This window comes from Betta splendens, chromosome 3 (genome assembly GCF_900634795.4).
Source record: "Betta splendens chromosome 3, fBetSpl5.4, whole genome shotgun sequence".
In the NCBI taxonomy this organism is placed as follows: domain Eukaryota; kingdom Metazoa; phylum Chordata; class Actinopteri; order Anabantiformes; family Osphronemidae; genus Betta; species Betta splendens.
The window spans coordinates 13,791,726-13,807,075 of record NC_040883.2 but is presented as its reverse complement, the minus strand read 5'-3'; the positions used below and the strand labels follow the sequence as shown (position 1 = coordinate 13,807,075).

Genomic DNA, 15,350 nt, shown 5'->3' with positions numbered 1-15,350 from the left:
TTTAATATTTGCTGATGTATTGTTGACTCTCTGAAGCTGCTGTTGCACTTGTCAACATCACAACTTTCCAGAAAGCCTTGGACTGGGTCTGTTTGACTGTTTGACCCTTATTATCCTTTTAACAACTCATTACTTGGCTTTTCTTGGAGCTCGACAGACAGAGTTGTCTGGAAGTTGCTCTCTTAGAGACGCACCTCTGCTTCTGGACGTCAGACTTCTCTGCGTCGCTCAGACTCTGACTAGAGCGAGGCAGATGCATGAAGCTTGTTGACAGAGCAGCGGCCGTTGAGGTTAAAGTTCTTCAACGCGGACTGGCGTTGACTCAGCAAACGTCAGCCTTGTCTGTCACGGTTCAAACTGCACAGGGTTCTGCCGGGGCGCTCCCTGAATGTCAGATTTCTATTTGCTCCTCATGTTTATCTCCTAAACATTCAGAGCAGGACTCCGTCGTTCGTCCTGGAGTTAATTTTGGCTTTAGCTGTGCTGCTTTGCCCTTCATGCAACTGAGCTGAAATGACTTTTAGCTTTTAATTCTTCAATAATTTCAGGACAACGGCATAGTTCAAGACATGAAACCATGTAGGGGCTTGACAGAGTTGAAAGGGCTCTGAGGATTAATTACTGCCGGCAGCCTGGGGTAACCTTTTCACTTTAAGCCGGTTTTGACGGGAATAGTTGGCGCAGTCTGAGGAGCTGTCTGGGTATCTGCTCCTCGTGCTCTTTGCAGGTAATGGGTGGAGGGGAGGGGTCTCTGCGAATGCCCCGGATCCCGCTTGTCACCCCACCGCTGTGTAACGCTGCTAATTAGCGTTAAATATCCTGAAATGTGCAATTAATGCTCCCAGTGAGACCTCGAACTTGTGATAAATGGCAGCAGGCTGAAGCACTTGGCCTCCTGGAGAGCGCGCGCGCGCACACACACACACACACACACACACACCGCTGCATTGCCAGCATGTTAACCAGCCTCGCTGCCTACTCAGACTACGCCACAGTTGCCGCTCACACCAAACTTTGGAGACTTTTTCCAGTTTAGCCCAATAACTATTGCTGCCTCATTTGCTCAGCTTTGTGAGCAGATGGCCTTGAGAGCAGGATTTATCCGGCTCCAGGGATTAGGCCACCGCGCTCCGTCCATACAGTAGTTATAGGCATATAGCACCTACACCCACATAGTGTGCATGCCTGTTCAAACACACACACACACGCTGCTGGAAATGAATAGGTTGCAGATTTTGGCTCTGTTGTTCTTTTTATTTTTAGCCCGGCTTTGTGTTTCTTTGCTAAACAGAGGGCGACTAAATCCAGCACCTGATCAGACGGGATTACGTGAAGTGTTTTATCTATGACAACACAACATGTACATTATTCATTGATTCATGCGCTGACCTGCTAGACTGCTAAATGAGCAATTAATATAAAAGCTCGTTGGGCTTTTAATCATAGCGAACACCTGTAACTCCATCTGATTTGAAAGGCAGATTATGTTAATCTTTTGTTTGGACTGTCTATGGTTATTGGCAGTCTCGCCTCCTTCCCTCATCCCTCCTCTCCTCTCCTTTTTCTCCAAACTGTGGTATTAAGCTGCTTCCACACTTTAATGCCGCGTCCTTTGTCTTACGCAGGGACATATTTAAAACAGACTTGGCCGCGTGACATTGATGGATTTCAGTTTTCCATCAGTTGTCGCTGCTCTCTGGCACACGCTAACCGGCCGCTTCATGAGACCTGCTCATTATTTCTAGCCCCGACATTGCGCTCGGCTTCCGCGCCGAGCCCAACCGCACCTCGTCCCAGCCGCGGCTGATCCGGCGGGCCCGCCGCGTCAGTCCGGAATGTCCGCACCCCGACAGCTGCGGGAGAATCTGACTCATCCGTCTCCCCGTCCCCGTCCACCTTGTCCCTTTAACAACACTTCACTCCCAATTCTCCCTGTTCCCCTTCAATTTACAGCATCCACTCTTGAAGGCGAGCTGGAGCAAGGCGCCGCCGCCGTCTCCTCTTGTCTTTCCAGTGTTAGCTTTCCACGGGCGGGTTCACTGCTGAGAGGACATAAGGGATGCGTTCTGATGGACAAATAGATCAGGAAGCCGACGAGGAAGAAGCTTCTCTCCTATGGGGGGCTCTTTATTAGGCCTCTGGCTCCCAGACGTGTGCCTGTTGTCTGATACGTACTGCCTTTTAGGCTCCACCTGTACTCCTGGCTCTGCTTCGGTGTGTTATTGATGCAGCAGCGCTCCTCGGAGCCTCTCTGTCAATGCACTGCTCTCACCGACGGCGTGGCTGCAATCACACCTAAGGGGCTGCCAGGCATTCAGAGCTACTTAAACTAAAGTGAGGAAAGATGAGTGCAATCTGACACACAGCCGCCCTCCTCCACGTACCTCTATTTCTCCGACTGAATAAATTGCTCTCAGACCATTATTTAACCTTGATGCATGTAGGATATAAATTTATGAGCTCCTTGTGTTGCCATTGCTCTTGTACCTCGAGTCTGAAACCGCCCTGTACAACATACAATATATCCAAGCGATGCAGGCCAGTGGGCCAACCAGTAATAGCTATCAAGGAGTGGATTACACGGTGATGAGTTATTGATTGGCCACGATCCTGGACGTGTTATTGATCGGAGCAGTGGAGTGTGTGATCACAGCATGTTTAAATAGGTTCTTAGGGTATAATAAAGGTCCACTCTGTCAAATATTAGTTCTTCCTCATGATGAATTATAAAGCAAGGAGGAATTGGTAATATGGAAAAAAAAATCTGTGGAAATTCTTTAGGGAAATGAGAATTTCCAATAATGTCTGATGGAAAAATGAACTTCATTACAAAATGGCTTATCTCGCTCATCCAATACTGCGTTAAAGCAATCCTGTATCTTCATTTGCATTACTGCCCGCAATGGCACCAGAAATATTAAAGAGCCCGGCGCTCACATCAGATTCCTTTTGAGAAGCACAGGCAAACCGGGACCCGCGAGCCTCTGCTCCTGGTTTGAGAGAGTCGCTCTCATAGGACCATAAGCTCTTTGCTCCTCTTGCTCCGGCGACTGCACGTTCCACCGTGCGGATGCTTAGCAGCCGTTAGCGTCTGACTCCGCGTCTGGGTTCTCAGTGAGCCGTGGTGCTGGACGACTGCTTTTAAAAGCCTCGTGAAGGGCTGCGGCGCCAACAGCACGACCCGGTCTCACGAGGAGAACACATGGAGGATGTAACCGTGCACAAACACGCCTTGTGCCATGTTTCACTTAGAGCCTCGTGTGTAACACTGAAAGGAGGTTAGCGCCGCCGCCGTGTGGGCAGCGCAGACGCGACATGAAAGACTGATGGAGGTGTTTTGCTGCTTGGTCTGTCGGCGCTGTCGCCTCACGGGAGGACATGTCTGGGTCGGAACCCACTGGCGACCCACAGGCGTCTGTTCTTACACGTCTCTGCTGTCGTTGACCAGGAACCTGTGTTCCCCCCTCGTGACCCCTGAATGTTTCAGGTTACAGCTAATGGATGGAGATGATTGCCTTGTTTTTTTCTACAGCAGGACACAAAAATAATATAATGACATAAATTCCTCTGATGTAATATATAGTTGTGCTGTAATTATCTGTGTCCCCCATGTTCATAATTACATGAATACTGTATGTGCATTGAATGCTGATAAGAGGTACATGGAGTGTCGCTGATGTTTTTCATATTCAAAGAAAGCAAGGAGGACATTTTGATCTGTGCATGAAACAAACAACAACAGTGATGAAGTGAAGGGAAAGAGGGAGTAGATTAGCTCATCTCCGAGATGGAGAACGAGCTCTCCTCGTGTCTTCTCAGCATCCTTCCATCCCTTTACATCGTTTCTCCTCTCTCTCTCTCTCTCTCTCTCTCTCCCCCCTAATTGTCAATCCATGAACACGCAAGTTAAATTTTTTGGCAGGGCCAGAATCCAAATCCAGCTGTACAGCTTTTACACTGGGTAATCTCATTTCTTCTCCACTGCATGTTGTTGTCTGCCAGTGTAGGTGTGGGTTGTAGTCCAATGTGTTCCTGCTAGATTGTTATGCCTGTATCTCTGTGGAGAGGAAGACGAGTGAACCCACAGTATGCTGCATTTCCTTTAATGCCAAAGCCACAGACCATGTTTTCCTCCTAAGATGCCGGCAGATGTAATTTTACAGTATATAAAAGCACTTTGGTCCATCAACAGATTAAATTAGATGAATTAGAAATTAGACTTGTTTTAGGCTTTGTATTTACAGTAAATTCACCTAATTGGTTTGAAATGTCTAAAAAACGTTCTCTTTGGCTAATGTCAAATATTACTAAATTAATGATGTTTTTAATGTTTTAGCCCATGTTTCCGGCAAACAATTGTTATTTATGATTCTCTCCAGGTTTTCACTAGCAAACAAGCAAAAGGCACAGATCTTGAGTTGCGAAGAGCCTTGAGGCTACAGTACTTTAGCTTAGCAGGTAGCAGGCGGGCGAGGAGCGCTGAAACTCTGCAGCAGTGAATCATCAGAAACAATCAGGCAAAGCTCGACTGTGAGCTGTCCTTGAGACTTCACACTGCAAAACATTTTCAAGACTGGTTATTAGGAGGAAGGCTTGTGGGACATTTTGGACTCAGCGGGGTAGCAGTGTGTCTGCTACGTCTCTATCAGCTGTGTTTTTATCATTTCATTGTGCTCCGCTGCGACACAACCTCGCCTGACCTTTGCCTGTTACGAGACCCCAGAGCCACTGCTGAGACTCAGAGTCTCCAGAGGACAATAATCAGAGTCATTGAGTCAAATCCTCACTTCATCAAATATTTTTTGTTATTCTGTTTCTCATCCCTTTGACATCTTTCACATGTACCATCCTGTATCTTATATATGTGCTTGCTGAAATGAAATATTACCTACACTCCAGAGAGCAGGCTTCAATGCACACTAAACAATGCACTAACAGATTCAAGGGTAAAAATTACATCAGTATGAAAAAGCAGAGGAATTAGAAGTGTAACAGAAAAGGTAAACATGCCCAAGATTTAGAAGACAAGGTGGACACTAATGATGCATTCAGGTGCATCATCTCTGTTGGTTTCAAGTAGCTGAAGTCAAGACGCGGCTCCTCGGCTCAGGCGAGCGCTCAGAGAATTACAGTGATCTAGGTGTGAAGACACAATGGCCCGGATTAATTCTCTACTTCAAAGGAGACCGTATGTCTCATCCGAGAATTATTCCCTAACAGGAAAGAGCCTGACTGAACAAGTGTGTAGATATGTTGAAGGCGAGAAGGCGGAGTCTGCCAGCTCCTTTTGTTTTATGAGTTCAACTCTTCTGTTTATTGCATTTACAACGGAAAAACTCACGAAAGTCAACGAGAGCTGGGATTTACAGCGCTTTGGTCAATAACACGCTGGGCTGGGCTTCTCAGAGTGAGCAGCAGATCTGTGGTAGCAACAGTCACGCAGTCAGCAGAACAACAAATCCATCTTTGTGTTAATTGTGGAGTCACAGCATCAGAGCAATGCCGAGCACGAATGCCCGGCTGTTTGTGGGATCCGTTGCACTATTATTATGTAACTCCATGGCTCCTTACTGGAGGTTTATGTGATGCTCGCACTTTATTCCCTATTCTCATAAATCATCCTTAACCTGCTGAAAAGCCTGCTGTTTAAAACTCAAATATGTACATTCAAAGGAGCAAAGGCAAATAATTTACATTTACAGAAGCAGAAGCATTGTTTTTTTCTTTACTAAGAAACTTTCTGTAACATTCAGAGGCTCTAGAGGCTTCAGCAGATGTTATATGTCATTTAGAGTAGATACTGCTTTTGGCAACAAGCTATTTGTTAACAAAGATGTGACGACAATCAAAAAAAAAAAAAAAGAAATCACAAAACACGTCTCTTTGATGCATTGCTGGTGTCAATATACCGCATCTGTCAAGCTCTAAGCCAATTGAACTACACACCTAATAAATCATCACACACAAACACCTCCAAGGTTCCTCCATGGATTTCACCAAACGGACGGTTCTGTGCCTTCGGTGGGTGTTGATTGTGCATGTTGGAGGAAATCTCTGGAAGGCTACGCTCACACAAAACGGCTCGTCCGTCACCTGATACACCCACACACACACACACAAACACACACACACACACACACACACACACACACACACACACACACACACACACGCCGAGGCAGAGATGATTTATAGCCAGCCACGTCTAATGGATTGCTTTGGCACTTGAGAAATTATGAAAAGAAAATAATTAGCCTTTAGTGACCCTGCTGTCTGTCTCGCGCTCTCTCTCTCTCTTACACACACACACACACACACACACACCCTCAGAGCTAAGTGACCCAAGCACCAGGCTCCTCCTATGGATGTAAATACAGTCTAAATGGGCAGCACTTACCTGTCAGAGTCCTCGTCATTGAATAACATGTCACATCATTACTGCAGCACACGGCCATGTTTAGTTATTAGGCAGTGAGTGGTTAAATAAGGATATATATATATATATATATATATATATATTACCTTGCAGCCAAAATAAATGATCTGATGTTAGAAATAACCGAGTGCCTTTGCTTAAACAATAAATACTGCAAAGTCCTCCAAACTGCAGTGATGATGAGGGTAAGCAGTGAGCACCGCTGAGCGATCGGCCGCTCTCTTCCCCCTCAGAGGACTTTGGAGAGAAGCCGTTATTTTCTGTCTTCTGGCTGGATTCACTCTGAGAGCAGAAAGCTTGGCCGCGGCGCCGGTGGAGCAACGGCTCCTCTTTGGCTTTCGTGTTCACATTCCCTGCTGCTGTCTCACAAGGATCAAGAAGCCTCCAGTGACTTGACGACGTGCGATGACAAAAAGCGGCGTTTAGATCGGACTCTAATCATGTTTAGCGAGAATGCGTGAGCACTTGATGTAGATTGTTTTGAGATTCCTCTCTCCGGGGACCTGAAAAGCAGCTGGTTCGAGGCGGAGAGAATCCATTGGAGTAACACTGGCAGAGATGTGATTACAGTCCACTTCAAAATAAAGATCCGCACAGACGTTGTGAGCTGAAATGTGTATAGTTATTACTGATAAGCTATTCATGCCGAGCTGCTTGACTCCAGGAGAATCAACACCTTTTTTTGAGTGACTGGTGGCGTGTTAGAGCTTCAATATTTGCATCCATATTTTGTGTGTATTGTCTGTTACGTGGATATAAATATGGGAACGAGGCATCAGAGAGACGCCCACTCGCATGTTCAGGCATTCTCCTCAAAGAGGTCTTTGTGTTGTTCTCAGCTGTGCAAACACAAAGTGAGGGAAGAATGGGGAAAAGAAAGCGTGGGAGGTTTCCAGGCTCGGATGTGGGTGTGACTGACAGAAGGTTAGTGGGGACAGGCCTCTGTTCAGTTTATGAGCACGCAAAAATTTTGCGTGAGACGCAAATGTATCTTCACGGTCGTAATCGACGTGAAAGGAGCCACTGGTCAGCAGTGATGAGGAAGCGGAGTGTGAAGGTTGAAGGTAAAAACAAAAGAGACAAAAACAATGTGAGGATCTGCTTTATTGTACAATGCACATCGATCTGTAAATTGAATTGAATTGAATTGAATTGAATTGAACGGCTGGCTGAGCGGGAAATAGAGCGGGTGAGGTCATGTTAAACAAAGCGAAAGCATGACGGATAAATGGAAGAAGCATGAAGACGGATGGAGACGGTGAGTCAGAGCGAGGGTGATCAACGTGGAGGGATTATTAGCGCCTGTGTGTGGGGATTAGGGAGGAACGCTGGGGTCTGACACACCACAATGGGATCTCGCTCTGGCTTAGTGTCACTCCTCTCCCCTCCGCTTCCTCCGGCTTGTTCCACAGCAGCGCAGCGGCCAGCGGCCCGTTTAGCTTCAGCCCTGTCACATCACTCACCTGCCTGCGATGCCTTAACGCGCTCAAACACACACACATGCCCTCGCCGAGCGAACACGTGGAGGTGTTCGTGGGTGGTTCAGCTGGAGCCAGAGACTATTTCTATGGATTTTCCAGCTTGGATGTCGCAGCAGAACAAATCCAATGTCTTTTTCCAGCTGGCTGGAGATCACGAACACTGTATTCTTTCCAGATGAAGTGATTGCACCATATAACTTGGTTGCGAGACACACACACACACACACACACACACACACACACACACACACACCGTTTACACAGCAAAGCGCAATGAAGCTTGCTGTTTCTTAAGCTAAATGTGTCTTGGCTAAACAAGAGTGCATCGTGTGCATTTGAAAAACATTTACTAACGCCGTCTTTCTGACTTTTTCTCCACCTCCTGCAGATCCGAGTTCGACCTGGACTACGACAGCTATCACGATGACTACTATGACAGGTACTGTCAAAAAGTTCCGCGCAGCAGCACAACGCCCTGTTGCTTGTCTGCCCGTCACAGGAGGCTAAAGAAAGGAGCCCAAGCAGATCCTTCATCGCTGCTGCCTCAGTAGTCTCCGCTTCCCATCGCTGTCTGCCACACAGCTGTCACTCATCCGCTCTGCGCTTACAGTAGGACTCCATGTACTGTACCTTCCGAGAGCTCAGAAACGTGTGCACAGATATATGCATTTTAACATGCTGTGTTTAAAAAAAATATATGTTAGTTGAGTCGAGGTATGATGATGCGTGCGTATGTGTAAAACACTGTGTAACAGGCTAAAGGCGCCGTTGAGTCACGCTCTTCAAACGCACACGCGCATGGAAATACCTCTAGGAAACAGGCTGCAGAGCTGCTGCACAGACGCAGAAGGAGCAGATGGATCATGGCAGGCGTACAGTGCATTAGCAGAGGGGCCAATGACAAAGCCGGTGCAGAGGAATGAGTGGGACTGGGAAGCAGCAGGGCAGAGTCCAGCCAACGGAGGACGGGGCAGGAACACGAGGACTTCCCTAAAGTTTAAGAAGCAAATAGATTTTTAAATTTGTGACGAATACAAAGAATTTGACGTGCGACTGTACGTAATGCCCCTCAAACAGAGGGAAGGTGAAACACAGACGTCCCATGGACTCCAGCTGCTCTGCAGTGCGTGTTCGCCGGCCTCGTTCAGCAGCGATGTAGATGAGGCAGTAAGTTGGACGGAGCTCCACTCGAGTGGTGCCGTGTTATTGGTCCTTCACTGAAATTGCTCAGGGACCTTCCTTCGTCCCCAGGCCTCACTCATAAACACAGTGCTCAGCACATCTGAGTCAAAGGATGCAGTCGCATTATGCACACGCACACACGCACGACTCACGAACACACCGCTTCCATTCCTTTTTCCTGCACGTATCAATGCTCGGTTGAGTATTATTTGTCTTCTTCTCTTAGTTTTTTTGTTTTATTTGATATATATTGTTCACGTATTTCCTGTTTTGCTCAGGGGTGAACACTCACCAGTGGTTTTCAATTTGTTTTCTACACAGTGCGTGATTATTCCCCATGCTGATGGCTAGCACTACTGACAGCGGTGTGTGTGTGTGTGTGTGTGTGTGTGTGTGTGTGTGTGTGTGTGTGTGTGTGTGTGTGTGTGTGTGTGTGTGTGTGTGTGTGTGTGTGTGTGTGTGTGTGTGTGTGTGTGTGTGTGTGTGTGTGTGTGTGTGTGTGTGTGTGTGTGTGTGTGTGTGTGTGTGTCCTGCCTGCCTCTGGGTGCGAGCGCGTGGGGACTGGGTCTGTGTGCGTTTCTGCTTTGCGTTTGTTCTTCTTCTTCTCTTGTTTGTTGCTCCTGCACATCAATACGCAGGGAAGAGAGAGACCAGTGTTTTTGTTCGCTGTGCTCTTGAGCGAACGTGAAAGAAAAGTGCCTTTCAACGCACAGATAACAGCTCGGGCTGACAAAGCTGCTTTCCATGTGGGGTCTAATCCGCGGAGACAAACACTTTCTCTCACACACACTCGTCTGTAATCCTCACCCCGCTACAGTACAGTGTCTCATTGTCTGCGCTTCCATTCTCCGGGATGATACTTCAAAGCCGGTGTAACAACACATTGTCTATCTGCCCCTGCAAACAGCTTTAAAGGACTTTAAACTCCCATAAGTCTCTGGTGTCTGTGTCTCAGCACGCGGGCAACACTCAAAGCCTCTAATCTCACCCCTTATGGCGGCCTAATGCAGTTTATCCTTAGGTGACATTGCAGCATTTGTGTGTGCGCTGAGGCTGTGCTACTGAAGCAGCGCAGCACATCCAGGCTGAGGCTTCGCACCGCCACTATAGGTCCTGTCAGGGGGACGGGCTGCACCGGACCCGCCGGCAGCTCAGTCAGCGATTCAGTGCTTTGGGCCGACAGCTTGCCGTCTCGTTTGTTGACCCGTGATTCACAGCGCCAGCTTCTCCTTCTCCTGGCTTTGCCGCAGCCGTTCCTCCGTCCGCGGTTCTCCAGGTTGTGCGTAGATCTAGACAGATAATCACTGTGTCCAATAATGCAGCGTGTGATCAAATTGTGTCTTGTGTGTGTCAGTTCAACGCTTACACCTGCTCCAACTACAGAGTCTTTAGTAAAGTCACTGGTGGTAATCGCTGCCGTGCTCATGCTTCCTGCAGCGTTGCCCAGCTTGGCTGTGGTCCTGCAGCTTAACCTGGTCAGTGGGTCACTGAGAGCTGAGGTCAAATTAGTCCTTCCTTCAGTCACGACAGCCCCTCCGTTTCTGCTGACACACACTCGCACACACCCTGTCGTCTCAGTAACCGCTATAGAGTTTGACTGTGATACACCCCCTGTCACCGGCACTACTTGCCTGGTGGGGAGCTATTGATTGGCCTTGACAGAACCAATTACATTCAGTGACAGATAGAGACATGAAGCTGTCCACAGGGAGGAGGCAAAGCCAACACATAACAGAGAAAGAGAAACAGAGATGGAAAATAAAACACAAAGGGATCTAGAACATAAATATCCATATTTATCTACGAGACACTTGAACAGCTGCTTTTTCTCATTGTGATATTGTTTCTCTTATTCATTTTCTAGTCTCTGTTGCTCCCTTGTTTTTACCCACAGCCACTTAGAAATTCAAAAGCGGATTTGCTCCTGCCAACAGATTCTTTGCTATTTCTTTCAATATACTGTACTGTCTATAAACGTCAAATTTGTTTTTTTTTTTGCAAACACCATGCCTGAACTTGAAATCAATCAGGCTTTTGATTCCAGGTTTCTGTGCATGACCGTTTTTGATGCTACAAACATCTTCATCTGTAGCAGAACGGTATTAGTTGTAATCCAGCTCTAGCTCACGTTTTGTATTGTGCAGATGAGTGAACAGCCTCTTTCTCCCTACACTCACATTGCCTTACCTCCTATTGAAAAAAAACACAAATACAAAAGTAAAATGTTTCCACGTGGTGTCTCCTGTGTTTCCAGGGTGTATGACTACCAGCGTGTGCCAGCTTCCTTGTCTCCTCTGCCCCTGGGACCCAGTTTGGCCAAGCGTTCCCGTTCCTCCTCCCACTCCTCTGGGCACAGACGCAGTCGAGACAGAACCCACTCCAAAAGCTCCAGAGCCCACTCCACCAGTTCAACCGCAGCAAAGTGTGAGTAATAGGAATAAAATGCAAGTCAGATTTTACTGCACGAGTTGTTCAAGAAAAATGTCGTTAATTTTGAAAACAAGTTTATCCCAACTAGCTTTTACTCTAGATGATGCAGATTTGCTCTGTTTATGGTCTTGCAGTGAACATTAAACCTGTTTCTTCTTCTCATCATGGGCAAAATATGCTTTATAGTTTGCACACAATTATCAGAAATTAATGTTAAAGCAGACTTTAAACAGTTATTTTCTTTTTGCCAATGCTTTGATAAGACATAGAAGCAAATTAGCAGCTCATCAATAATAATCCCAACATTGACTGTTTCAAATTCAAATATCTGCAGTAGGGAACTTTACTGACACTGTTTTAAAAGTGGTTCAACATTTTGAGAAACCTGTTTACTTGCATCTTAGTGAGACTTAGAAGTGAAGATCAATAGTCTTTTACTGTAGCTTAAAGATAGTGGCTTCCCAGAGTCTCACTGTGACAGCAAGACTACAGGAAATTGCTACTCTTGGTCAAAATTAGTCTGCCACACACTGCAGCTTTCTCAGCCTTTTACAAAGCAGATCTAACATGTTTTAGAGGAGGTAGTAGGTGGATGTGGTGCCTTCAAACAGAACAAACTGTTTCTCTCTGTGCCCAGTCTTTACCATCTACCTCTATAGATAAATTAAGGCATTTAGCGGCTCACCCCAGCACAGCACACATTGAGCATGCAGACATGGAAACAGTGAGCATGCTCACCAAAACATTGACTTTGACTTCAAAGCTCTCTGTGAAGATATTTTCACACTGTGCAATTCCCTAATGTCCCTTAAATCCTCTCTCTCTCTGTCCCTGCAGTGGGCATGGAGGAGTTGCAGGTGATTAAAAAGGAGCTGACTCTTATAAAGACACAGATCGATGGGCTGCTTGACAGTCTTGACAGGATGGACACGCAGAAGAATGACCACAAAGGTGAGAAACGTATTCAGGAAGACAGCGCAGGCAGGTGTGAGATCAATTGATTGATAATCTATTCACACATCAAAAACATTTTAAGGCGGACATCAGCAATATGCCACTTTCAGATTTCTGCTTGATTAACTCCTGCAGTCACAACCCCAATCAAAATGATTCAGGATATGTGCCGCAGGGAACCCGTGAGCCCAGCGAAGCCACAATTGTTTCACCTGACAAATCAATTCTTTTTCCTCCAGTCAGGATTTTTTTTGAAAACTTGAATTAAAGGCCAAATCAGCTAAAATGGGGGTGACTAGATTTATGGTTATGTGCAAATGATGGAACGTGCTGAACCAACAGTGAGGTTTCAAACAACTGACCGTTATGAGAGGAGAACAACAGCTACAACCTAAATAAACAGCTACACTTAAGGTCTGTCACTGCCCCCATGTGGACAATTGAGGACACTGCGCCTGCTGCACAGAGGGATTGAAAAGGACAAAGGCTTAAGGAAATGATTTTTACAGACATTTAAATTGATTAAACCATAAATTAAACAATAATTTGCAAAACTCACATGAAGTCCAGCTTACTGTAACAGCCCAAGTCTAAGAAAGATATAGAATACAACCCAAACACATCAATTAAGACCAGGCATGATTAACATAAACAGATTTCTAAATAAGACAAATCCACTGTTCCCTGTGAAAATGATGTACTATGGAAACCTATTGCTTAGCTGTAGAAAATGGCTACGGATGTGTGTGTTCTCCTACTTTGAATGACCTTGAGCGACTGATGGCTTTCATCTTCATAATAATTTATCTTAGGCTCAACGCGATTCTCCTGTCCCTCACTATCTGGCCATGCTGTCACTCACTTCCCCCTCACTATCTCGTCATCTGTCCTTAACTGTCACTCCCACTCCTGTTTTCTGCCTGTCATCCAACACAAAGTCAGTGGGCTATCGGCAGATGCTTTTGTCTTTGACCTACACCATAAAAATGTATTTTCTTCACCCAATCTCTAAATGAAACTGAATAAATGTGTGTTTCTCTCTTGGGCTGGAGGGTCCCCCCTGAGAGAGCACAGTCCGGTTGGATCGCCATACGCCCTGTCAGCCAGCCCAGAGCGCTCCCTCTCTCCGCCCAGCTCCCGCCATCGAATCCATAGGGAGAGCCCTGACCCGAGGGAGCCTGACGACGGCCGCCACACGGTATGGTGGAGTTTGTGAGCAGCAGCCATGTGTCCCTGTAGAATGGTGTGCAGTTCTGCTAAAATTAATGAGATGAGAGGTCAAAGGTCAAACGCTGTGCATTTGTTGTTTAGTTAAAAACTTAAAAGGTTTCCTACAGAACCTACATCATGCCTAAATTTTAAATGAATTCTATATTTTTTACATTTATCTACAGTATCTGTACAACTACAAAAACAGGGCAAGCACATGATATGAATGGACACTAGATAACGACTGTATTCTACTGTATAATAACTGCAGTTCCCTGAAATCAGTTCATACTTGCATGATAAAAAAATGCACCTAGTCACTCTGAGCTTGCAGTTGGATGAAACATCTCTTTGTTTTTCCTCTGGCTGTCTTGTCTCGCTGCCTTTCTGTCTGTATGTCTGTCACAGATGAGCAATCACAGCTCTGATCCCGAGGAGGAAATATGAGGGAGCACAATGAGAAGACACACAGGACGTGGATTAAGTGCCAAACATTAAGGAAGAGATCCAAGACAACAATCACATCCTCCAGTATCATGTACAGTACATATCAGATAACACAATACATGTAATTGTATCACAACAGCACAGTGTAACTTTTAGTGAACACAAAATAACTCAGATGAATTATAGAGTACACAGGAATCTGCTTGACAAGAATTTGGTGGGTAGATTTTAAAGAGAGAGCAAAGTGTTGAATTAAACTATTGTATAGTGTTTGTTGGTTCACAAACACTGATATCCCACCATCCAAATAAATATGTATAAATTCTAATAACTGCAAATTCTTTCTAAAAACCAGTTTAATATAATCACCTTAGAGTCTTCTGGAAGCAGGCACAATATACAAACATCAGGTGAAACACACAGTAATGTTTTTGTGTAGAAATTTGATTAATCAGTACAAATATATTTCTTCATTGTCAACAGCAAAGTGAGACATGAATAATTACTAAATTGTCACTATTTCTCATTTACAGTAAACATGTTTCTGAATAGAATTAATTGTAGGTAATACAGTCAGTACAAGAAGAGCAATATGAATAAAGCATCGTCTGACTTCACCTGATCGCTACAATTAACCATTGTTATTGTAAAATTTAAATATTAGTATAAAGATATTTCGTTGGAATATTGAATGTACTGTAAAACAAGCCTCCCCTGTTGTTGAGCTCAAAGTATTTGTGTTTTCTGTTGACACGTAGCCACTTTGTTGTATGTTTTAAAGATGTAGGAATTTAACTACTCAAAGAAAATTACAGTTGTTCTGAGAGAGAGACTGAATAATCACACAAATCCTTCAGGACAGAAGCACTTCCAAATAAGATCCTCAGTAAGACGTGTCCCAGGAATGACCTTTATAGAAATCCACTCTACACTCTAAATGTACTATAGTATTGTTACATCTCTCTTCCATGTTTTTGGCACTTTCTGATGGTGCACAGACCCAGGTCAGTGTGTAATATTGTGTATTATTGTAAACTTTACTGTAATTGTTGAGCTGTCTGATTTTAATCTTGCTTTATGACTTCGCATATGCTTTTTTTAAATGACGATGTTACTATAATTCTTCTTCTTGTTTGCAATCTTAAGATACTGGAAGTCAAGTGGAAATACTCAATGTCACTGTAGTAAAAGTATTTTCATACTGACTGAAA

The 15,350-nt window shown here is 45.2% G+C and overlaps 1 protein-coding gene across 1 annotated transcript in view; it reads left to right on the top strand.

Annotated features, from left to right (window-relative positions):
- The window catches only part of si:dkey-234i14.2 (heterogeneous nuclear ribonucleoprotein C), a 25,818-nt gene extending 10,468 nt beyond the window's left edge, over positions 1-15,350 (top strand). The window contains exons 3-7 of the mRNA XM_029143856.2: positions 8,306-8,356; positions 11,354-11,523; positions 12,367-12,480; positions 13,536-13,681; positions 14,101-15,350. Coding sequence (XP_028999689.1) covers positions 8,306-8,356; positions 11,354-11,523; positions 12,367-12,480; positions 13,536-13,681; positions 14,101-14,139 — 520 coding nt within the window. The 3' untranslated portion in view covers positions 14,140-15,350. The remainder of the gene's footprint in view (positions 1-8,305; positions 8,357-11,353; positions 11,524-12,366; positions 12,481-13,535; positions 13,682-14,100) is intronic.